The 27,501-nt window shown below is 34.5% G+C and overlaps 1 protein-coding gene across 1 annotated transcript; it reads left to right on the top strand.

Moving 5' to 3' along the window:
- Positions 1-545: 545 nt before the first annotated feature.
- On the top strand, positions 546-26,582 carry LOC149895331 (uncharacterized). Its single transcript, XM_090118757.1, has 7 exons — positions 546-1,083; positions 12,068-12,155; positions 13,525-13,600; positions 14,662-14,764; positions 18,025-18,205; positions 19,680-19,809; positions 26,406-26,582. Exons 1-7 carry the CDS (start codon positions 546-548, stop codon positions 26,580-26,582), a joined length of 1,293 nt encoding a protein of 430 aa, XP_089974883.1.
- The last annotated feature ends 919 nt before the right edge of the window (positions 26,583-27,501 follow it).

Here is a 27,501-nt window from a genome sequence, read left to right as displayed (position 1 = left end):
CTTTAAGTCAATTTGATTAATGTTGTCAATCTTCGTTGCGTATCGTCCTTGCAGAAAAATGTGGCCCATTTTATGTCTGATCGCGCGGGGGTGAGGTAAGTTTAATTTTGGCGGGAGGCGGAGAGTGTCCGTTCTGTAGCGTTTAGCTACTATTATGTATTCTGTGGTTATGGTATAATATAGTCTAGCCTTCCTCAATGAATGGGCTATCTAAAACCGAAATAATTTTTCTAATAATTGGACTAGTAGTTCCTGAAATTAGCGTGTTATTTTTTGAATTTGATTATCACTGAAGCAATTATAAAAATGTTTATGTATAAACTATAAAGTTATTTTAAATTATTTTAAGCAAATTATGAATTTCACTGTTATCTACTTAAAACTATGAAAAGTACTTAAAACTTGCAACGTCTCTGCCAAAAATGTTATTTAAAACTGTAGATATTCTATCCTAGTATAACCGTCAGTCAGTCAGTTCCCCCCGCGCGCTTGCAAGGGTTAACGCATTCGCTCAGCTGTTACTTTAAAAAATAAAATCTGTGAATATGTCGTACAAAACTTTGGAAAATGTTATTCGTGAGTTGAATAAGACTGTGTTACATCTGCAAGATAAAGTAACTTCACTAGAAACGCTTATTCTAGAACAGAATTTGATTATAAAAGATTTTGTTGAAAGTAAACAAATGCGAGAACCGACGGTACATTTGAGTTCACCAAATAAAAAGTGTGATGATGAAGAGGGTAACTCTAAGCTGCGGCCACTTCGCGATGCTCGTCTTCGTGCGCTTACGACTATCAACGTCGCGAAGCCCAAGGTGCGAGCAGGGAAGAAGACATTGCCGCTCGCATCTCCGTCCCCACCGAGCGGCACTGACGGCGAGATCACCCCTACTACGTGTGCTACGCAAGTCACGCAGAACTCGCAAGACGCGTTCGTAGATGCCAATGGTTCGGACGACCGTAACGGAGTCGGGGCTACAACGGAATGGGTCGACGTGAGGCCTCGTCGAGTTCGACGTGAGGCGAGAAATGTAGCTCGTGGTACGGCCGCGCCCGGTTCGACGTCATTGGAGGCGTCCGAACGTAAAAGTTACTTGCATATCTATTATTTAAAAAAAGGTACTACAGTCGAACAAATTATAAAACATTTGTTATGTATTTGCCCAAATGATAAATGTTTGGTGGAACAATTGAATTCGCGTGGTGACTATGCATCCTTTAAGTTGACAGTTCCCACAAAAAATTTGGACACTTATATGTCGCCTATTCATTGGGCTGAGGATGTGCACATAAAGCCATGGCGTAGTGGATTTCGCAACCGTAAAACGACACAAAACTCCTAAATTAAAAACTATTTGTATGTTTTATCAAAACGTGCGTGGTTTGCGCACAAAATTAGATGTATGTAAGAATTCTATATTAAGTGAACAATACGATGTTTATGCTTTAACTGAAACTTTTTTAAATAGTAGTGTGTGTGACTCAGAGTTGTTTCCAAACGATTATGTTGTATTGCGTAAAGATCGGTGCAATGATTCAGGTTGGGGTGGTGTATTGTTAGCTATTCGAAATTGTTATAATATAAAAAATATTTGTGTTAAAAATTACATAAGTAGTTGTACTGATTGTCTCGAAATTACAGTAGCCACGGTAAAACGCAATGGCATTAAAATGTTATTGTGTGTGTTGTATATACCACCTGGTTCTAATGAGGACATTTATTATGATATTTTTAAAATATTAGAAGAATTAAGTACACGTTTCTCATCATATAAAATTGTAATATTTGGCGATTTTAACTTAAATTCAGCATCAAAAAATGTTATTTATAAATATAATAATATGATTTCCTTCAGTAAGTTGCATCAGTATAATACTATTAGGAATAAGATGGGTGGAATTCTTGACCTTGTATTAAGTAATGCCAGTAGCAGGGAATTACAGGTAAGTAGTGACACACCACCACTTGTCCCCATTGACAGTTATCATCCGTCTTTGTTGGTGAAATTAGCATATTTAAGGACTTACAATATAAACGATTCATGTGTACGGACTGGTAGTAAATTAAATGAATGGAATTTCCGTAGAGCAGATTATAATGAATTATATGCGTGCATACAATCATTGCGTTGGGATGACGTTTATTCCTGTACTAGTGTAAATAGTGCCGTAGATAGATTGTACACACAATTATTTAATTGTTTCAATAAATGCGTCCCAAAAAAGAGACATGCTATGAATAGTTCACGATATACTTATCCGACGTGGTTCACTACGGAAGTTGTTACTAATATAAAAATTAAATATTTTAATTTAAAAAAATATAAGCAGTTTGGTCTACAGTATAACCTTGAAATGTTTAAATACTATAGAAGTAAAGTAAAAATACTTATCAATCAGGCTTATCAGAACCATATAAAAAAAATTGAAACCAACATTAAAGACGATCCCAAGAAATTCTGGGCATTTGTAAAGGAGCAGCGGTCATCTAGTAAGTTGCGTATCGAATATGACTATGATGGTGTTAAAGTAAGTGGTATTGACGCCGCAAATGCATTCGCTAAATATTTTCAATCAGTATTTTTAAATGAAAAACCAAAACTTGATTATAAGGAGGCTTCGCTTGTATCCGGCGTCGCTTCATCACGTATTTCTATAGATTACATTTCAAAATCTGATATAAAGCTTGCAATTCGGCGCCTTAAACCGCATTCGGCAGCAGGTCCGGATAATATACCGCCGTTCATTATTAAAGACTGTATATCAATTTTTATTGAACCTCTTCACTACATATTTAATTTGTCTCTCCAAACTGATACGTATCCTACCGTATGGAAAACTTCGCGTGTTACACCGGTTCCAAAGAGTGGCTCCAAAGTGAGCATTGAGAACTATAGACCTATCGCGGTGCTATCTACTTTTGCTAAAGTATTAGAAATTATTTTAAATAATCACGTCTCACAACAAATAAGTTCTCGATTATCGGATTGTCAGCACGGTTTTCGTGCCCGTAGATCAACATCAACAAATTTAATTAATTTCGTCGACTACGCTTCTAAAAACTTAGATCGGAAAAAACAAATCGATGTCAGTTATTTCGACTTTAAAAAAGCGTTCGATCGCGTAGATAATGACGTCCTTTTGCGCAAATTTTCTATGATTGGTTTCACTCCCAGGCTGGTAAAATATTTTGCAGACTACCTCCGGGATCGTTTTCAATTTGTACAACTTGGTAGTTATCGTTCAGATCCATATGCCATCAATTCTGGTATCAGTCAAGGCAGTACCCTCGGACCTACTCAATTTCTGGTAATGATCAACGATCTTCCAGACGTTATTAGTTCTTCCCAGTGTCTTATGTTTGCCGACGATCTCAAATTATACTTGGCTATAGGAAGTATTGAGGATTGTCAGGCATTACAAAACGATATAAATAGCGTCTGCGAATGGAGTAAAATGAACCGTTTAGATCTTAATGAGGCAAAATGTAAAGTAATGACTTTTACTAGGAGTAAATCTCCACATCTCTATGACTATAAAGTTTTGGATAAGGTTGTAGCTAGAGAGAATTCGATTCGTGATTTAGGCGTATTATTCGATCGTTCCTTAAGTTTTAATGACCACATAATTGATTTATGCCATAATGCATATAAAGCCCTTGGATTTATTTTTAGGCAGACTGCTCGTTTTAATGACAAAACTGTTATCACTAGCCTTTATTATGCGTTTGTACGTAGTAAGCTTGAATATAACGCTATCGTGTGGAGCCCGCATGAAAAAATTTACACGTTAATGATTGAAAAAATTCAACGTAAGTTCTCAAGATGCCTTTTCCGGAAGATGTATGGATATTATCCCTACTTATATCCATCCTTGTACGTTACGGGGATGGTTGGAATGGATACACTCGAGCTACGACGCGAGCGCGCGCTTATGGTTCATTATTATCTGCTGTTAAATAGCAAAATTGACAATCCCGTGGCACTGGGGGCCTGTGGTGTGTGGGCACCGAGCTGCTCCGTGCAGTGGCGCTCGCGTCCGCTGTTCGCGGAGAGCCTGCTCCGGACGCGAGCCGCTTGGAGTGCACCCACCCATCATGCACTCAATTTGTTAAATAAATTTTTACGTGCTAAATCTGAAGTGGACCTATTTAATGTTAATATTGTATCGTTTGTCTCTAATTGTACCTTATTTTTAAGTCAGACTTTGTAATAATTGTTATCTTTGTGCGTTTTGGTATGTTTTGTACTGTAAGTCAAAGATGTATAAATAAATAAATAAATAAATAAACCCGGCAATTTCACAAAGTCACATTGTAATACACAAAGACATACTAAACGCAAAGCAAACGGCGTGACATGCAAATCCGTAGTATTAATAATGTATAGACGCGACCTGGATTCGTAATGAATAAGGGTTCTTCACACTACGCGCGGTAACGCCGCGTGATATCATATACGTATAGATAGAATAAGATTTATACTTATTGTTTTACTAGGTTTCCGCCCGCGGCTTCGCCCGCGCAATCAAAGAAAAACCCGCATAGTTCCCGTTCCCGTGGGATTTCCGGGATTGCGTTATTTTCCCGGGATAAAAAGTAGCCTATGTCCTTTTTCGGGTATCAAAATATCTCCATACCAAATTTCATGAAAATTGGTTCAGTAGTTTAGGCGTGATTGAGTAACAGACAGACAGACAGAGTTACTTTCGCATTTATAATAATAGTATGGATTGTAGATAGGGAAGCGTTTGACCACAATCTCGCCTGATGGAAAGCTAAGATGTGGCCTAAGAGGGTACGCGCTTCCCTAGTAAGTACCGGTTCACTCTACGCTTAAACGTGTACACCTTTATTTTATGATCGTATTTCCTTATCGTATTCCGTATATAATTAATCCTATTTTTTACCATTTCATTAACAATTTCAATGACCACACACCACAAAGAGCGTTTTAAAATTAGGTCAAACAAAAAACGCTGCACGTGTGTTAACACCTTAACGCGCTCCAAATAATTAATACCAGTTTTCATTAATTAATTACCTGAATTAATATTCGTGTAAAAATGTTAAGGTTTTGGGTTTTGAAAAATTCTACATATTTTTATTACAGTACTAGCTTACTCTTCATCATTTAGGGGTACGAAAAATAAATGTTAGCCGATTCTCAGACCTACCCGATATGCACACAAAATTTCATGAGAATAGGTCCAGCCGTTTTGGAGGAGTATGGTAACTAACATTGTGAGAGGGGAATCCATACTAATATTATAGCGAAAGTAACTCTGTCTCTCTGTCTGTTACTCAATCACGCCTAAAATACTGAACCAATTTGCATGAAATTTGGATGGATATATTTTGATACCCGAGAAAGGACATAGGCTACCTTTTATTGCGAAATATGTACTACGGGCGAAGCCGGGGCGGACCACTAGTATTATATATTGAGAAATGTAAAATGTTTGAGCTTGAAAATATACTTTTTGTATGAAATAATTGAATTATCGTTTATCGGTTCTCAAACTGTTATCGGGTATTATTTTCAAACTAGTTTCAGCACGCGGCTTCTATCTAACTTTGTTAAAAATAAAGCTAAATTTATGCAAATTAAAACTTTATAGTAACTAGCTGTTCGCCCCGGCTCTGCACGTGTCGTATCTTTTTCTTTCAAATTTTTATTAGTAACCAGCTGCCTTAGTCTTATCACATTAGGGGTATAACCTGTGCAGACGAATCAAACTAACCAAAAATCATCAAAATCTATTCAGCCGTTCTTGAGTTATAACACGACTTTCTTTTACATCCTACTAATGTAATTGTTAATTTAATTATAAATAATATTATGTGCCCTATTTATATAAATATACACGCTCCAGTCTCCGGATTTACTTGAAGCTTATCGGATAAACAGTCTGTATGCTAATCCAGACTATATAATCTATCTCTGTGACAAATTTCATACAGATACGATCAGCTGTTTATGCGTAACGACGCGTCTATTGATCCACACATATATCACTAATCACTGCATAGTATAAAACAAAGTCATTTTCTCTGTCCCTGTATCCCTTTGTATGCTTAAATCGTTAAAACTACGCAACGGATTTTGATGCGGTTTTTTTTAATAGATATAGTGATTCAAGAGGAAGGTTTAAGAATATAATTTATTAAGTTTTAGACAAAGCGAACGTAGCCGAAGATATCTATTAAAAAACCGTTTCAAAATCTGTTTTAAAGATTTAAGAATAACAGACGGACAGACAGCGACAGCGATTTTTTTGTTATGATATATGTATATTGTATAATGATTAGTAGGATATGTGAAATAGAAATGCGATAGTATTTTCTTATGTTTGATTTAACGCGAGTATTATACACTAGCTGCTCCGCGCGGTTTCACCCCCGTGGCTCCGATCCTGTTGGTCGTAGCGTGATGATATATAGCCTATAGCCTTCCTTGATAAATGGGCTATCTAACACCGAAAGAATGTTTCAAATCGGACCAGTTCCCGAGATTAGCGCGTTCAAACAAACAAACTCTTCAGCTTTATAATATTAGTATACCTAGATTTGGAAATTGAAGACTTTAAACGGATTATCGTTTATTTTAATGCGCTTATCTCAGGAACTACTCGTTCCATTTGAAAAATTATTTCGTTGTTGGATAGCCCATTTATCGAGGAAGGCTATATATCATCTCGCTTAGACCAACAGGAGCTGAGCAATGCGGGTAAAACCGCGGAGCACAGCAAGTAATGAATAAAATCAGAAATGTGATACTTATAAGTTATATCTCTAACATAATCTGATATTATACTTATTTCCCTATTTTATCACAATCTAAAGCAAAGCAAACAAGTAAGAAATATGAAAAAAAATCGATACAGATAAAAAATAAACTCAATATGAATTGATGCAACTCTATAATGACATGAATTAAACCCTCCATATTGGATAGAGATGCAAATACGATGTTTCAGCGGGTGCGAGAGAGACAGACGTCCTAACTACTATTGATTACTTTTAATGAGGCTAGGGCTGTCGCTTGTTATTTTTGCACCGACTGCGAAAAAAGGGTATGGTTTTTAAGTATATATGTACTATTAGGTTTCCGCTTTTGCGCTGTGAAGATAGTTTAAAATAATATATTCATTAATTACTCGTATAATATTATATACTAGCTTTAGGCTGCGGCATCACGCGTGTTGTTTAAGACTCAATAAATTAATTATTTACTAAAACCGTTTTCTTGATACTCACTATTTAGAAAACAGCATCAAAATTTCTTTCTTTCTTTCTTTCAAAATCGGAGTCGTTTTAAAGATCTAAGCATACATAGGGACAGATAAATTGACAGCGAATAACGATCTTGTTCTACACTATGTAAAGTCGTGTCAGTTATACCACTTATATCTGAAGAACAGCTGAACAGATTTTAATGATGTTTTTATTTATTATTTCCATCCGCTTGAATTATAACTTACAAAAAGACTGTATTTGTAACTGACACTTCAAAAACGGCAGGCCGATTTTTATGTAACTTTTTATGTATTCGGTAGGACTGTGAATAGGTCGTAATCTATTTTAATATCCCTAAGTGAAGGGTGTCCTGGCGTTTGCCGGGTCAGCTAGTTATTTCCCGGGGTCATCTTGTGTATATATGTAGGTACGTACGTATGTATATTTCGCACATTTAAGAGAGTAAAGGGATTGATGAATTTTAATTCAAGTCAGATTCATTTTAGTTGTTAAATGGGTGTGTTTTTTTTTTTTTTCATTTTTAAAGCTATTTTTTCGATATCCTACATAATATTATAAATGCGAAAGTTTGTGAGGATGTGTGTGTGTGTGTTTGTTACTCTTTCACGCAAATACTACTGAACTGATTACAATAAAATTTAGCACACATATAGAGGGTAACTTGGATTAAAACATAGGATAGGTTTTATCCCGGAAATCCCACGGGAACGGGAACTATGTGGATTTTCCTTTGAAAACGCGGGCGAAGCCGCGGGCGGAAATCTAGTTAGTACAAATATATAAAAAATACTTACATAACTATACAGTGTACAAATTTCTATGGGCCCTAGAGGGAAAGTAGGTACTTGAAATATTGGAAATAGCAAATTTTACAGAAAGGAAACATTCCTTTAGTATTAAAAAGAAAAATAAATGCTTTCAAAGATTTTCGAAAATTCACTCGCTTCGACCGGGAATCGAACTATTAAGATAATAAGAAGAAAAGGTATATAAAAAAATAGTTATTTCATTCTTTTAAATCGACACGAATAAAGTTAATTAATAAAAGAGGCGTGCAATATCGCCTGGTAGAGATCACTCTGAAGTGATAAGGCCGCCCCGTTACACATATTAAAGCTGTAACTTTGTGATTTATTATTTACTTTTATATTTTATAAAATAATGTGTGTAATGAAGTGTCAAATAAATAAATAAAAATATAATTTCCACGCTGTATATTAAGACTCAATGAACGTGCATCGTTATTTTATGATATTCGTGTGCTTTTAATGGTCGATTTTTATAATTCAGACATTTTTTTTACGATTATTATTATCTTTATAAAACGTTTTAAGCAAAACGAATTACATGAAAGCAAAACCAAGGATAAATTTGTAGTTTTCAAACAAATATAACATAAACAAGTGAAATAACGTAATTTAACTAAATAAAATTTTATAATAATTATCTAAAAACATTTAAACCCATTGTTACCAAACAAAACACAACAACAACTCTAATAACCAGTTATAAACCTAAAACTTTATACAAAATTCAGTGTGACCGTCCTGTCAAGTGCACTTGAAAATTTTTCGCGTTTGGCAACCCTAGCTTAAGTACGTAGTCCGGCTATATAGGTATAGATAGCGAATTTGTATTCATTCGTATTTATTATGTACACTATACTGTACAGACAGCATAATTCATGTTTGGTTATATTTAGTTGAATAGTTGGTTCGTTAATCTCGGACAAGAAAAAATCGTTCAGAATTATGTTTCGTCGTTTTTGGCTTAGATGTAATCATTGTGAATTTGATTGTTTTGTTTTGGATGTTTCGAAAAATGTACATTGTTTTAAGGTTAAGAAAAATATTGTTTTTCATCACTAAATAGTATAAAAGTCTTTCTGTCTGTCCCTATGTTTCCAAATGTATGAATTATTACATTTTTATGCAAATAGCAGATTGCTATGGAAAAGGTGCAGAGATAGATAATTATTTCGATAACACATAGCTAACTTTTAAGTCGTATATCAAACGATTGACGCCGCGGGTTCTAGCTAGTAATCTTCTTGTCTTCTTCTCTGTACAATTATATAAAATCTCGTGTCACAATGTGTTACCATACTCCTCCGAAACGGCTGGACCGATTCTCAAGAATAAGGTAGGTAAATAAGTTTGTAGGTCTATCGGGTAGGTCTGAGAATCGGCCAACATCTATTTTTCTTTCTCTAAGTAATAAGTGTAAGGTAGAACAACATTTGCCGGGACAGCTACTACATATTAAAATAGTTTGGAAAATCCAAAAGTGCACGCCTCATAATTTTTTTTAATAATTATTTATTAATTATTATTTTTGTTTATTTAATAACAATTAAACCACATCGAATCAGACCCTGAAAAATGAAAGGGTTCTATTCCTGAGCATACTCAAGCGTAAGAGAAAAAAAAGACTCGATTAGTAAAGTATTTCGGTCGCTATCGTGTTAACAAGAAAATCCTCCGCACATACAGACACACGGACGTCCAAGACAGAACTTTTTTAAACTGTTTTTTAACTAGTTTAAATAACAAAAATGACATCAAAAATATCATGAATGTTAAAAATAGTGTTTTTTCTTAATATGTGTGTGTATGTATTATCTTACAAGTGCAATGTATGATACATAAAGACATTTTAAGTTTGAAAAATCAGATGTTTTGCGCGAAGTGACAGTAGTACCCACCTCAAAGCTTCGCTTATGAGGCGTGCAAAAACGAAATTTGATTACTATAAGTAATCTATAGCTAGACTTGTATACGTAGTATATTATTATTAGTCTGTGGCTAGACTAACGCAGACTTGTATTATCATACTGTCTCGCTGTAGACTAGGTAAATAAATCTAATGTACACTAGAATGACCTATTTATTCGTCTAGACAAAAAGACGCGATGGCTTCTCAGCATGTGGTTGTCTCAGCTAGGATTGAATTAAAATATATATAGACCGGGAGATACTGACACAAAATTTCGAGTCATTTGTAACAGGATGGCGGTTCTACAGGGTTCTTAGTACGCAATGACAAAAAGAAAAATGATGGTGTGAACGCTGGTACCGGCGGCTTAGTCGCGTGGGCGTTAGTCGATCTCGTCGGAAAATAGCGAAAGTCAAACGATTTGTAACAGTATGGCACTTATTTTTCCTGTAAGTTTGAGGATCAACGAATATAAATACAAAATTTCAAAGATCTAGGTGTTGGAAATCTTCACTTATATAAATTAATAATAAATTTATTTTTCAAGTATGACAGCACTTTTTCCCGCTACTAGAAGTATGGCAAATATAATAATGGTCACATTTTATCAAATACTCTCCGAAAATCCAATTGCAATACTGGTACAAAAAGTTTGGCGAAATAAAAAAAATTTGCAGATTTTCGGCGGTATGGCGACCATTTGGAATCGTCCGAAAAGTATGGCATGGCGATTTTCGTAAATGGCTGCACGACGATGGTTACCTGTGCAAAAGTTAGCTTGGTACAAATGGTTGAATAATTGTTTTTTTTAAATCAACACATTCGCGTCGGTATGGCGGGCTGTAAGTCATACCGGAAAAGTATGGCATGACACTACCGCCTACTTCTTTTTTATGGGCTATCGGTAAATTCTAAAATTTTTGTGTTACAAATCGTTTGACTTTCGCTATTTTTCCGACGAGTTCGACTAACGCCCACGCGACTAACCCACCGGTACCAGCGTTCACACCATCATTTTTCTTTTTGTCATTGCGTACTAAGACCCCTGTAGAACCGCCATCCTGTTACAAATGACTCGAAATTTTGTGTCAGTATCTCCCGGTCTAATACGTCTAGCGGTCCGCCCCGGCTTCGCCCGTGGTACATATTTCGCAATAAAAGGTAGCCTTTGTTCTTTCTCAGGGTCTAAAGATTATCTGTGCCAAATTTTATCAAAATCGGTCCAGTAGTTTATGCGTGAAAACCATACATACATACATACATACAAACAAACCTTTCCTCTTTATAATATTGTATATATACGATGTATGTTATTCCGTCATGTTTAGACTAAAATCATGATACGAGTTTGAGTACTATTTTACCTATTCCTTTGTTTAAAGGTTAGAAGATAATATAATTTTAAATGGCTTTAATATTATGTTGGTAGCTCTTCGTCCGCGTTGTTAACTACAAATTATATTCCTTGACAACCATTCTATTAATTGGTGAAAACAGAATGAAAATAGGTGCATTAGTTTTTGAGTTTATCGCGAACATACACAGACACAGACGTGACCAAGGTCTATTTATTACGCTTCGATGTTGCTCGGTAATCAATTGCTGTTATTTGATTTTGAATATTATTTTAATGAGCACAATGTCGATAATAGCTTGACAATGAAAAATACGCTGAGTTGCGCTCCGCCATTATATCTGCCCCCCTAGTCAAGTGGCTTTCTGTTAGCGTAGCGTTCAATAGAATAAACTACGAATGTATGAGATTGACGTAACCTGTAGATACGTTTATCTACAGCCTACGTCAATCTCATACATTCGTAGTCTATTCTATTGAACGCTACGCTAACAGAAAGCCACTTGACTAGGGGGGCTGGCCCTAACACGACTTTCTTTTAATTATATCTATAGGTGTGTTTTATGTATTGAAAGAGCAACTATGGAGTTTCTTGCCGGTTCTTCTCCATAGATACTGCTTTCCGAATCGGTGGTAAATGTTAAAAATATGTTATGATGATTCGAAAGTGAAGTCTATTTGAATAAATATAAATATTTGAGTTTATTTTATGTATTTACGATGATGATATCTTGTTTCAGAACACTATCACATCTTCGTTGGTGACCTCAGTCCCGAGATCGAGACGCAGAGTCTTCGGGACGCGTTCGCACCTTTTGGCGAGATTTCGTGAGTATTCTTTGTTATTTTTTATTTATTATTATGTTATAGATAGGTTTTATAATCGAATTCAATGCAGCCTTTTTTATTAATTTAAAATTACTATGTCTTACATATTTTAACTGTAGGTATTGGAAACAGGACGTTCTACATTCCTTTTTTATTTAATACATAGTATATTTATGGCACCTACTTTTTTGTATATTTAGTTGGTGTAATATAAACATTATTTCTATAATATATTCTTATTGATGTAAAATTTCATATTTTAATTGGAAATTCATACAAACTTCACTTTTGTATTTATTACATAGACACAAAGAAAAGATAAATAATAAATACATTCCCTCCTTCTTTCGTTATTTCTTCAAAGTCACATATTACGACTTGCAATTGATTAAATATACATATTTCTTAGATAGATGAATCTTTATTCATGATAAACTATTTATTATATGAAAGAAAAACTAAAAGATATTTTGGCGCCAAGCCATGTGTGTTTACACTTGAAGCGATTTAATCCGCTTATGAAAACTACATTGTGGAAAATCCACAGGCAAGAACAGCTGTTATATTTCATACAATAAGGGCTTGATTTTCGAAAAAAATGTGTTTTATGTTGAGCATTCAATTCGAACCAGCAGTTCTTGAGATCTCATTCAAACAAACTAACAAACACTTTTTCTTTAAGAGAAATATATCATCACTTATCTACAACTATCTCTATGTAAAATTACATCAAAATCGACGTCGATATTCATCACATATTTATCAAAGAAAGAAAGATTGTTGACGTACAATCCATGCAAAAATACAGATTCAATCAAAACAATATAAACAGTTCAACATATAACTATCTCGCTCACACAGCACTATCTCTTTCACACTTATAGCGGGTTAATGGGGCTATGAAATTTTACGATTCTTGAAGAAACTGATAAGGGTCCAATGGTATTTCCCTGTTTATGTGGGCACCGAGGGGTCCTGGGTTCGATTCCCGGTGGATACGGAGAAAAAAAAATGTCTTGGTCTGGTAGGACACAGAAAGCTGATTACCTACTTGTCCCTAAAGAAAATCGATCAGTGAAACAGATGCATATTGCATCTGCCCCTTACCCCACTTGGGGACATGGGACTTCACTTTTATATGCTACTAGAAATAACAAATTTTCCCGGATATCTATCGCTGTAATATAATATTATAAATGATAAGATTTTTGTTTATCTAAAATTGTATCTACGTATTACCTGTTAAGTATTCCTGAGTGACAGAATCCTGATTTTTTATTTTAAACGATTTTTTTTTATAAATAATTTAATTTAATACATAATTTAAGAAAAAGTATGTGCTGATAATGATGATAATTTATTTTTACAGGGACTGCCGAGTAGTGAGAGATCCGCAGACGTTAAAATCAAAGGGATATGGCTTCGTTTCGTTTTTGAAGAAATCAGTAAGTAAATAATATTAACTAGGCTAAAACAAAGTCAGAGCAAATAAATGTAAGCTTGTATGTAAAACTAGCTTTCCGCCTGCGGCTTCGCCCGCGTTTTCAAAAAAAAAACCCGCATAGTTCCCGTTCCCGTGGGATTTCCGGGATAAAACCTAGCCTATGTCACTCAGAAATGATGTAGCTTTCCAACAGTGAAAGAATTTTTCAAATCTGCCAAGTAGTTTCGGAGCCTATTCAATTCATACAAACAAACAAACAAACAAAAAATCAAACCTTTCCTCTTTATAATATTTGTATAGACAAAATCTACTGTATGTTCTGTACCTACTATTTTCAAAGCTACTTTCAATTTCAAGCGCAAGAGCAAGAGCTAGAGACTTCAGCTAAAAAATATTAATAATAAAATTTGGCTACGCCACGGTAGGTACGGCAAATGAAACGATTAATCCTTATACACGATTTCTTCTGTTCTTAAAAATATTGAACAATTGATAAGTTAATTCTATTAATCTATACATATAATAAATCTGTAGAAGGGTCAATTCTGTACATTGAAAATATTGAAAAAATAAATAGCAGGGGATGTTACTGGATCGATACCAAACTCAAATATGTGATTAAAAAATTTTTTGTCTGTCTGTCTGTCTGTCTGTATGTTCAGGCATTACGTGAAAACTAACGATTCGATTTCGATGAAACTTGGTATAATTATACCTCATTATCCTGGGCATAAAATGGGATACTTTTTATCCTGGAAAAACACGTAGAAAAAAATCTTAATTTTTCTTAATTTTTCCGCACGGACGGAGTCGCGGGCGGAAGCTAGTAATAAATAAAAGAATACAAAAACATTTATATCCAAAAAATTGCTGTGTTATACCAAACACAGTAAATGGCACTGGAGAACAATATTTTTTTTAAATAAGTATAACATAGGTAATGTACAATCTAAAATTCATAAAATTAATCACTTCAAGGAACAGCTTATTGATACAAGAAAAGGCTGCGATATAAATATTAAAACGAATAATTGTTCATTTGAAAAACCATTTTATCAACAGGAGGCAGAATCAGCTATAACTGCTATGAATGGCCAATGGCTTGGTTCCCGATCGATCCGGACCAACTGGGCTACCAGGAAACCTCCCGCACCTAAAAATGAACGTAAGTCACTTACACAATTATTATTAAAGTGAAACTTATATTAATCGTCTCAAACTTTTTCCCTTTTAACACGTTTATATGAGGTTCACGTGTATATTTGTATGTAACCGACTCGATTTTGGATTTAATTCAAAATTTGTACAATTATTATAATATATAATTGACGATACAATAATTTGTTTTCTTTCTTATATCTTATTAAAGAGTGGGCTTTTTAATTTTTTTTTTATAATTTTTATTTCGCTAAAGCGTTTTCGGTCTTTGAGTGTAAAATAATATGTAAATTGTAGTTAATACACAAAATTTCTCGATTATAATAATTACTGTATTTATTAAAGTAAATCTTATATATAAAAATGAATCGCAAAATGTGTTGGTAAGCGCATAACTCGAGAACGGCTGAACCGATTTCGATAATTCTTTTTTTATTATATTCCTTGAAGTACGAGGATGGTTCTTATGTAGAGAAAACGTAAACATGTACCACGGGCGAAGCCGGGGCGGACCGCTAGTAAGTAATATATTTGTAACTTAAGCTAAGTAAGGGAACTTAGTTCGTATAAATATGAAATACATGGATTAAATATTCTCAAAGGAAGATAAAACGGAATCGAAAATTAGGCAAATAAGCTTGTATTATTCAGAAAATTAGCTTTCTTAGTAAATATAAATATTGAGTTTTCTAAAAACGTAATTAATTTATTAATTACTAGATTTGCTCTCATCTCATTGCGTTACCTTATTAAGTAGCTGTGCCCCGCGGTTTTACCCGCATTTCTCCGCTCCTATTGGTTTTAGCCTGATGAATGATGATACTATAAATTACTAGTTGTCCCGGCAAACGTTGTTCTACCTTACTCTTCATCACTTAGGGGTATGAAAAATAGATGTTAGCCGATTCTCAGACCTACCCGACATGCACACAAAATTTTATGATAATCGGTCCAGCCGTTTTGGAGGAGTATGGTAACTAACATTGTGACAGGGGAATTTTATATATTAGATTTTGATAACAGATATTTTTCTAACACTATCTACTCATAGGCGAACTATCTCTTCTCTATATATATAAAATTCTATCGTCTTGGTCACAATGTTAGTTACCGTACTCCTCCGAAACGGCTGGACCGATTTTCATCCAATTCTGTGTGCATAACGGATAGCTCTGATCGTACAACATCTATTTTTCATACCCCTAAGCAAAAATAGTAAGACAAAACAACCATTGCCGGAACAGCTTGTTTTTATTAATCTTTTCATCACAAACCGTTCAGCCGTTCACATAACCAAGCAATGAACTCCCAAAATGTAACTTTAATACTTATAAAAGGAATCAATTTGAGAACAACATAATATTATAAGCCCCGTGCCCCACGAGGGGGTATAATGACAATACAGAAGCAACTCTGAGCGTCTTAAGATAAGCCCAGTGTGTAATTACGTACCTCCCTAGTTTTGAATTTTTGGAACTGTATGGAGTTGTTAAAACCGTTGAATATGAGTATAGGATAAAGTGGATGGTATTATTTAAAATGTTTTGATGTAAACTGTCATAATATAGTATATAAATTATTAACAAAGAAAACGCATTTCAGCCTAAAATATAAATGTAACATTACCTAAGAAAACTCAAAAGGCATCTAGTTATACGTATTATGTAGAATAGATATCTATCTATTCTACATAATACCTATTTGCGTAGAATTAATAACAGCTAAAAATTTATTTCTATTAACACTTACATCTATTTATTGTATTCAAGGAGTTTAAGGACGATGTAAAAATCCAATGTCCATAATAATCAAAAGATGAAATATTATTCCTCTTCAAAGTTACTAATAAAACTATTCACATATTATTTCATTTAATTCCATTTCGCATTAATTATAAAAACAACTCAATATCATATAAACTACGACCACTGCAATCTATAAATTATTCACACGGGGCGGTAATAACAGCTCCTAATTCCGTCCAATTTCCGGTACGCGCGTAATCTTCCTGTTCACTTCCGGTCCGTTACAAAACGTTTCGTAACTCCAATTTTAGCAGTATATATCTGCAAATCAGATGTTTTTATTAGAAAGAAGGATAAAAATGACAGATTTTAGAACTGAATTTAAACACGATTTATTATACCTGTATTTTAATAAAAGCTCTAAATTATCATGAAGACATTTAATATTAGCGTTTACATACAATAAGTTAATATCTAGATAAATTATGGCCAGGTTTAAAGAAAGCGTTTTGCGTAGTTATATCATGTTATATGTTACTTTTTTGCTGGCCCAGACAAATGGCAGACGCCTTTTTCAATTTAAGTTCTATAACACAAGCGAAAGCTTATTATGGGATCAGATCGTGCCGTGTATGAAAATTGTCCTGAAATATTTATTTATTATTTATTACTTTACGACTTATCATTACGGATAACAATTACATTTCATTTGTAAAAACTGCCAACGATGTCGATGGCAATGACTATACGTATTTGACGTTTGAATAAATAGACTCAATAGAATATTCTATGCTACTATCGTTTGTGCTATTTGTCTTGGACTGTCAATTTAATAAACTTTATAAGCCTGATTCAAAATAACCTCTGCAAGTCATCCTAACATAAAGATTAGGACTGCCAATTCAAAGAAGTTTATAAGCTGCTAGCTGTGCTCCGCGGTTTTACCCGCAGTGCTCCGCTCCTGTTGGTCTTAGTGTAATAATATATAGCCTATAGCCTTCCTCGATAAATAGGCTATCTAACACTGAAAGCATTTTTCAAATCAGACCAGAAGTTCTTGAGATTAGCGTGTTCAAACAAACAAACTATTCAGCTTTATCTTATCTTAATCTTATCTTATCTTAATCTTAATATAAATATATAAATCTCGTGTCACAATGTTTGTCCTCAATGGACTCCTAAACCACTTAACCGATTATAATAAAATTCGCACAACATGTGCAGTTCGATCCAACTTGAGAGATAGGATAGTTTAAACATGTAGGTACCACGGGCGAAGCCGGGGCGGACCACTAGTATAATATATAAATCTCGTGTCACAATGTTTGTCCTCAATGGACTCCTAAACCACTTAACCGATTATAATAAAATTCGCACACCATGTGCAATTCGATCCAACTTGAGAGATAGGATAGTTTAAACATGTAGGTACCACGGGCGAAGCCGGGGCGGACCGCTAGTAATATTAGTATAGATTTAGCTACAACACATCCTAACAAAGATTCACATTTTCTATCCCCAGTCAACTCCAAGCCCCTAACCTTCGACGAAGTATACAACCAGAGTTCCCCAACCAACTGCACGGTATACTGCGGCGGTCTGACCACCGGGCTGTCTGAGGAGCTGGTGCAGAAGACCTTCCAGCCGTTCGGCACTATCCAGGAGATACGGGTCTTCAAAGATAAAGGATATGCTTTTATCAGGTAACTATCAGACATGACATGTATTTAAAAAATATTTTACTTGATCTATGAATTGCGCTAAATAATGTAATTTTTAATAATTTTTTTTAACCTCAACTGTGCTGTGTACATACAATTTGGCTGGCATTTTACCGCAACATGTGATTAAATTTGTGTATAATTAGTCAAAAATGTCAGCTGTGATGTGTACCTATTTAAATAAATAAATAAAGACATATAGTAATACACATACAAACAGATATAAGGGATATGCTATTATCAGGTAATTAGATGAGACAGATTAAGAAATACATGTAGATGTAGATAGTGAAACAGATTTAACGTAAACGAATTAAAAAACATGGACACAGTCAATCAATATTACGCAGATACATATGCACATACTGACAATGACAATTATTACTTAGTTTTGTTCGTAATAAAAAAAGCCACACAAATATCAATCACCAGAATAATGACAGACAGAAACACGATAAATAAAATAATACATAATATCTATTCCAGCCCCCCTAGTCAAGTGGCTTTCTGTTAGCGTAGCGTTCAATAGAATAGACTACGAATGTATGAGATTGACGTAGGCTGTAGATAAACGTATCTACAGGTTACGTCAATCTCATACATTCGTAGTCTATTCTATTGAACGCTACGCTAACAGAAAGCCACTTGACTAGGGGGGCAGAACATGCATAGATGACCACATAACCAGTTTAAAAAGCAGTAAAATTCCGACCATAACTCTCCTTAAAGAATGATCATATACAAAATTATTTCCAAACCAACATCAATAATTTACAAGTCATATTGCATTTGAATTGCCTACGTATATTTTAAATAAATACTTATATAGGTATGCATGTTATTTCATTAGTAAAGTAGATATGTTATAGACTACAGGCCCATGTTGAAAAAATTATGGGTCATTTGAACCACCAGGTGACCTATATAGAACGATATAAGAGCATAAAATAATAAGATTCAGCACTATGACGTCACTTGTAAGCTGTCCACCTGAGTGCAGATGAGAATTCGAAAGTTCAGGTAGAGATTTTTTCCCCTTGTCTCCCATGATTTTTGTACGGCGTTGCGGAATAATGGATTAAAAGCAGTATAGAAATAGACACAGATGCCGTACAAAATAATGTCACCTGGTAGTTCAAATGACCCATAATTTTTGAAGTGAAAACTTCTTTAGCGGCGTTGGGTAGGTATAAAATCTTAAACTCGCGTCAGGACATGTGGCCTTTTTTTTTTGCCCTTATATTCCATGCGTAAGACGGATACCAAACATGCTGAACGTTAATAATCAAGTTTTCACTTCTGCCGGCACTCCCAGAGTGCAATCCGTCTTTTTTTCAACATGGGCCTGTAGTCTATTATTACATCTTGAAATAGCGAAAATAACAAAATAAATATAGTAAATCCTGTATTATCATCTAAAATGTCTGAAATTTAATAAATAATTAAATATTTTCAGGTTCTCAACAAAGGAAAGCGCCACCCACGCTATAGTGGCTGTCCACAACACAGACATAAATGGTCAGCCAGTTAAATGTTCTTGGGGGAAGGAATCTGGAGACCCTAATAACGCGCAAGCACAAGGACAGGTGTGTTAAAGATTAGAATAGTATTTATTTACAGAAAAAGATCGTGTGTGCCGAGCACACGTGTCAGAAGTGAAACTTCTTTGGCAAGATTCAAAAATAACAAAATCGTTGCCTTACTCCATGACATGACGGTTTGCCATGACGTGACCTAGAAAATTTACTCAACTCGCCTTAAGAAGTTTCACTTTAAAATAAAGAAAAATACAGATATTATAAATTTCAATAATTACTAATAATTTCTAGGATTCGACTATTAGACTAGAGTAGATAATTTTTGAAACAAAAAAAAATCGCAGTCGGGTGAAACCCATTAGAAAAGGAGGGGAATATGATAAAAATGTAAGGAAAAATAAATTACGGTCAATCCGAGTTCGGGAAGCGGGAGGGGGGAGCTTTTAAGAGAAAAAAATGGTTTTTCTCGATTTCCGACAAAACTACAAGTCCTATAGAAAAAAGTTCAATGGCAAAGTTGTAGGTAATTAAAAGTTCTACAACTTTTGTATTCACAATTTTTTCACATAACCTAAAAATTTAGGTGAAAAATTCGAAAAACCAAGTTTTTGGTCTTTTATTTCTATCTACTTCAAAATTTATTTTTTTTCTACGAAATTTGGTGGAAACTTACTTTATTATGTCCCAAATACACTGTAATTTATTTGATTGAAAATATTTATTTTTTCGCCTTATTTTGAATTAATACCAAAAAAACAACCTAATTTTCAATCGAAAAGTCACCCGTCAAAATATCAGCTTTTTTCAAAAACTTGGGGTGCCTTTTATTCATTGAAATCTCTACTTTCAAATGGTGTAAAAAAAATAAACACCACCATAATAAATGTTCTCAGGAAATGCATACAAACAGTCTGAAAATTAGCTTTTACTAAATCAGGCACACTTCTCGAACTACCTGAAATGTTTTTATCGACATCATTTTGCTTTTGAATATGCTGTAAAATATTAAACTTAGAACAGATAATTATTTTTCTTTTGAAATATTACCGAAAAGCCGATACAAGAGAAGATATAGAGTTCAAGAAGTGTGCCTGATTTAGTAAAAGCTCATTATCACACTGTTTGTATGCATTTCCTGAGAACATTTACTATGGTGGTGTTTATTTTTTTTACACCATATGAAAGTAGAGATTTCAATGAATAAAAGGCACCCCAAGTTTTTGAAAAAAGCTGATATTTTGACGGGTGACTTTTCGATTGAAAATTAGGTTGTTTTTTTGGTATTAATTCAAAATAAGGCGAAAAAATAAATATTTTCAACCAAATAAATTACAGTGTATTTGGGACATAATAAAGTAAGTTTCCACCAAATTTCGTAGAAAAAAAATAAATTTTGAAGTAGATAGAAATAAAAGACCAAAAACTTGGTTTTTCGAATTTTTCACCTAAATTTTTAGGTTATGTGAAAAAATTGTGAATACAAAAGTTGTAGAACTTTTAATTACCTACAACTTTGCCATTGAACTTTTTTCTATAGGACTTGTAGTTTTGTCGGAAATCGAGAGAAACCATTTTTTTCTCTTAAAAGCTCCCCCCTCCCGCTTCCCGAACTCGGATTGACCGTAATTTATTTTTCCTTAAATTTTTATCATATTCCCCTCCTTTTCTAATGGGTTTCATCCGACTGCGATTTTTTTTATCTTTTCATTATTTTCAAAGGCTTCTACCCCAGTCTATATTATTTAATGGCAGTAGAAATATATATAGGGAAGAAAAATATCACTATCACTACATAGTATAAAACAAAGTCGCTTTCTCTGTCCCTATTTCCCTATGTCCCTTTGTATGCTTTAATCTTTAAAACTACGCAACGGATTTTGATGCGGTTTTTTTTAATAGATAGAGTGATTCAAGAGGAAGGTTTTAGTATATAATTTATTAGGTTTTAGACAAAGCTGGCGAAGCCGCGGGTGGTAAGCTAGTAAATTATAATATGAAACCTTCCAGGACAAATAACAATAAAATGGTTTGCCGATTTAACTAAATAGTAATTGAAAGTTGAATTTGTGTGTTAGTGACATGTCTATCTATAATGTCTGTAGGGTTAACCCACTGAATTGATGATCATAAGATTTAGAATTAATCTTATGTCAAATATTTACTCTAGCTTCTAAAAGCATAAAGAAATGTTTCTTATTTCGCGTGTGCAAGTGAAACTAGTATCAAATAAATTGTTTCATAATATTTATTACAAGAGAAATATTCATAAAGGCTTGTTTTAATATTGATCAGACGTAAGACCCATATCAATGTCATAGAAAATTGAAGACCGTTGTTTTGGCTATTTCATTATTACTGGAAACGGGCTTAATATAACATGCACAGTTATTTAATAAGTGAATATTGTGTATTCTGTCAATCTAAATACTGATTAAATACTAGCTTTGACCCGTGTTTTTACTCATATTGTTCCACTCCTTTTGGTCTGAGCATGATGATATATAGCCTCGATCCTTCGTCGATAAAAAATGTCGATGGGCTATAAAAATCGAACCAGTAATTCCAAAGATTAGTTCAAATTTTAAATGAATAGCAGTTAGTTCTCGTATAAAATTCTCGTAAATGTAACCAATACCTCGATACCTTATAGAATGTAAAATAAAAATGTCTGCATAGTATAGAAAACTGGTAACCTACTTACGATAAAGAAAATCCTTAGAGAAATAGACGATAAATATATTTGCCCTATTTTCAATGTATGAGGTCATGAGACTACAAGCTTGTATGTTAACATATACGTTAACAAAAACTTAAATAAACATAAGTTAATCATACAGGGCGTCCCAAAAAGTAGTGATGAACGGAAGCTGGGAGGTAGAGGACCTAGAGAGCTATCCGAATCACCCCCATGTATGTTATGCGATTTTTCGTATTTTCGGAGTTATGACATTTTTTTCAATTTTTCATCTATCGCTGAGTACGATGAGATTTTTATTTATGGTGACGTGACTTATTGCGCTAGATGCTTGATTTTTTTTTGTGTGGTAAGCTGAAAGATAGGCCAATTCAGTATGGTAACATTTACTATCGTTAGATCTTCGAATGGAATAAAAAAAGAATTAAATGCCAAGAAAGATAAAATTACCCAGTATGTTCACAACTTCAAGGGCCCATAAAAAAATAAAATCACATAAAAAAAGTTTTCCATTTGGCTTTTAAAAACTCGCTCTATCTATCAGGTAGCTACCCTAAAAATTTCATTTTATTATTCAGAAGGCTTCAATCGAAAAATTGAAATATAAATGTGGTAAGTGCAAAAATTTTATTAACATGATGATCATTAAAACCAAATTAAAACCCATAAATAGGTGTTTAATTACCAGAAATTTTTAAAATAACCCCGCTGTTGCTCAATGCAAGTGCGACATCACCGTAAAAAGTTGTCTTTTAAATGTCTGAATGCCCTTTTATCATTTTTAATGGTTTCTTCTGCTACTATGAATTTCCGGGTTATTTCGTCCAAATTGTAGCATTCTCTCAAGTAACCGAGGTCTTTTTAGTATCCCCATTGAAACAAATCAATGGGGTTTAGGTCGAGGGACCGTGCAGGCCAGGCTTTAAGGCAGGCGTCACCAGCGCATGCGCAGGCTGCAACGACCAATCCATCTTTCAGGGTATCTTTGCCCTTTAGCCTGGCCTCGACGGTCCCCGGACATAAACCCTATTGATTTTTTTCCGTGGGGATACTACAAAGACGAGAGACTGCCACAATTTGAACGAAATAACCTGGAAATTCATAGTAGCAGAAGAAACCATTAAAAATGATAAAAGGGCATTCAGACATTTAAAAGACAACTTTTTACGGTGATGTCGCACTTGCACTGAGCAATAGCGGGGTCATTTTAAAAATTTCTGGTAATTAAACACCTTGTTATTGGTTTTAATTTGTTTTTATTAATCATCATGTTAATTCAATTTTTGCACTTACCTCATTTAGATTTCAATTTTTCGATTGAAGCCTTCTGAATAATAAAATGAAATTTTCAGGGTAGCTACCTGATAGATAGAGCAAGTTTTTAAAAGCCAAATGGAAAACTTTTTTTATGTGATTTTATTTTTTTACGGGCCCTTGAAGTGGAGAACATACTGGGTAATTTTATCTTTCTTGGCATTTTAATTCTTTTTTTTATTCCATTCAAAGATCTAACGATAGTAAATGTTACCATACTGAATTGGCCTATCTTTCAGCTTAGCACACAAAAAAAATCAAGCACCTTCCGCAATAATTGACGTCACCATGAGTGAAAATATCACCGTACTCGGCGATAGGTGAAAAATTGAAAAAAACGTCATAACTCCGAAAATACGAAAAATCGCATAACATACATGGGGGTGATTCGGATAGCCCTTTAGGTCCTCTACCTCCCAGCTTCCGTTCATCACTACTTTTTGGGACACCCTGTATAAGAATATTATTATATATGTTTGATGTTAAAAAAAATATATAAAATAATTATTTCCTTCGTCATGAATTTTCTAGATTATTTTTTTCCCACAGCAAAATTTTACGTAACGATCGATTTTTTCCTATTCAAACTCAAAATTCAAACATTTATTTATTCGACTAGACTTCGTTTAGAAGCACTTTTGAATCCCAAAAATACAGAAAAATAATAATTTATCGTTTTACTAACTTGTCGAACGCAGCTTCACCCACTTTATCTAAACCTAATAAATTATAATATTAAAACCTTCCTCTTTAATCACTCTATTAAAAAAAACGCATCAAAATCCGTTGCGTAGTTTTAAAGATTTAAGCATACATAGGGACAGAGAAAGCGACTTTGTTTTATACTATATGTGGTGATAACTGATAAGTAAGCATATATTCAACTGACCGGTTGGCTTGGTTGGTAGTGAACCTGCTTTCCAAGCCAGAGGTCGTGGGTTCGATTCCCAGCCAGCAAATATTTGTGTGATGAACATAGATGTTTGCTCTGTATCTGTTAAAAATAATATCTAATATGTTATATGTGAACTTCTTACTGTACTGGCTGGTTTGGTGATATAGGTATATATATATGTTTCAAATAATAAAACATGTCAGTTCTGTTCTGCACTTCATTCTGTTGTTTTATTATAGGTTATGGGCCCAGAGAATCAGTAAAAAAGCAGTTTTTTTAACAAGAATTTCGTTTTGGTACGAGTGTTAAAAAGCTTTTTTCAACACGTTTTTTCATTGTGTTGTTGGATATTCGTGAAATAAAATTTTTATTTGGAATTACGATGGCGGCCAACTACTTACGTACCTAAATTACGTGGACGGGAAAATTACAGCGAGTGATGCTTCGCGGCAGAGAATTTCCTAATCCTTGAAGGCATGAAACATTGTGTAAAGCCAGAAGGAGCAATCGTAGGAGCTGCAGATGACGAAAAAACCCGGGCAAAGCTGATTATGACAATCGATCCGTCTTTGTTTGTACATGTAAAAAGTGTAAGAACATCAAAAGAACTCTGGGAAAAATTACAACAGTTATTCGATGACAACGGTTTTTCAAGAAGGATAAATCTGTTACGGAATCTAATTTCGATAAGACTGGAAAACTGCAGTTCAATGACGTCCTATGTGACTCAAATAATTGACACGGCTCAAAAATTATGTGGCACAGGTTTTGAAATAAATGACCAGTGGACAGGCTCATTGTTATAAGCAGGATTACCAGAGCGGTTTTCACCGATGATCATGGCAATAGAGCATTCAGGCATTAACATAACGGCTGATTCTATAAAGTCGAAATTGTTAGACATGGAGTCAACCATAGAGGAACATGATGAAGTTGGCGGAGCATTCGCAGCTCGTTCGAAGTACATGAAAAATAAAATGGCGTCAAGAAAAAATGTCAATGTTGGTAACATTGTCGATCCGTCAAAATCAAACGTCAAGGTGAAGACAGTGACATGTTACCGATGTAAACAAAAAGGACACTATCGAAATCAATGTACAAATAACGAAAACGCGTCGAACTCCAAAGAAAAACCCCGAATGCAGTCTAATGCTTTTAGTGCTGTGTTCCTAAGCGGGAATTTCAATAAAAATGCATGGTATATTGACTCTGGAGCCAGTGTACACCTTATGGCAAATGAAAGTTGGGTTATGAATGCGTCTTATGATCAGAAACAGGAAATTATCGTTGCAAACAGTGAAAAGTTGTCAGTTTTATGTTCTGGCGATGTGAAGATTACAATTACAACTGGGGGTTCAGCATATTTATGTTATTGTACACTTATCAATATAACATTGTTAGATATAGTGGGGGTGTTAAAAATAATATCTAATATGTTATATGTGAACTTCTTACTGTACTGGCTGGTTTGGTGATATAGGTATATATATATGTTTCAAATAATAAAACATGTCAGTTCTGTTCTGCACTTCATTCTGTTGTTTTATTATAGTATCTGGGTGTTAATTATCTATATAAGTATTTATTTAAAATTATATATGTATGTTTATCAGCCATCTGGTTTCCATAACACAAGCGAAAGCTTAGTAGATCAGATCGTCATCAGATCGTGCCGCGTGTGAAAATTGTCCTGAAATATTTATTTATTTATTTAAAAGCCAATAATATTGCTCCTTTCAGCTGGGCGGTACAGCCTACTCCCCATTCGGGGCCGCCTACACCGGCGGAGTGCCCCCCGCCTCCTACTGGTACAACACTTACCCGCAGCAACTGGGCGGCTTCTTGCAGGGCATGCAAGGGGTTCAGGGGTACTCGTATGGACAGTTTGCTGGCTATCAGCAGCAGTATATGGGGTGAGTGTTCAAGATATTTTTATAGTTAGGAATAGATTGGAAAGAGAATCACACAACGATGTGGAGTCAGCTGATTCATGTTCTGATTGATGAACACTATCACTATCACTTAATGTAACTCCAAAAGATCGTATCCTAACAGCATTTGAATCGGATAATAGTGTTGAACATAAATCTACAAGGAAGCACATTACGTTGCAAAAAAATCTTATTTAAAATCTGTTAGTGTTTAATTTTTAAATGATTAATCCATCAAATTAAGACTTTAACTACTAAAATAGTCGTAAGTGTGTTTATATTTTTTTTCTTTCTTGTAACAACCATCTATGTATGACACGATTTTTGTATTCAGAGATGATACATGACTAGCAAACCGGGCGAACTCCGTTTCGCCACTAGAGACACCTTTTCTTTTCTATAAACCTCACGGAGCCCGAGACCTTTCCAACGAATGCAAAACCGTGGAAATCGGTTCGTGCTTTCTGGAGTTATAGCGTCAGGATGGAAAACTCGACTTATTTTTATATAATAGATAAATGGAAGAGCATAGGCAACTTTTTACCACAGTGAAACATCGCATTCCTATCGATATTACCTTTGAATACGCACTACACTACACGTCATTGGTCAAAAAGCTAGTAAATACATAAAGAATTAGTTTAACATAGCCCCATATTATTATTTCAGTATGGGCGGAGTCCAACTGCCCTGGGCACTGGGCGGTGGTGTGGGCGGTGTGGGCGGTGTTGGCGGTGTGGGCGGCGTCGCTGCGATGTCCCAACCGCCGCAGGTGCTGCACTACCCGGTGCAGCACTTTCAAGTGCAGCCAGTGAGTTTTCGCTACATTTGTTACTAATATAATGATTTACATTATTCAGGGCCGATTTTTCAATGCTTGGATAAAACTTATTCGTCGAATAATG

Source organism: Colias eurytheme, chromosome 31 (assembly GCF_061535395.1).
Source record: "Colias eurytheme isolate Ceu_HAF_F1 chromosome 31, ilColEury1 Martin Lab GWU primary, whole genome shotgun sequence".
NCBI classification, from domain to species: Eukaryota; Metazoa; Arthropoda; class Insecta; order Lepidoptera; family Pieridae; genus Colias; species Colias eurytheme.
Note: the sequence above shows the minus strand (reverse complement) of the source record. Positions and strands in the feature narration are given on the sequence as shown.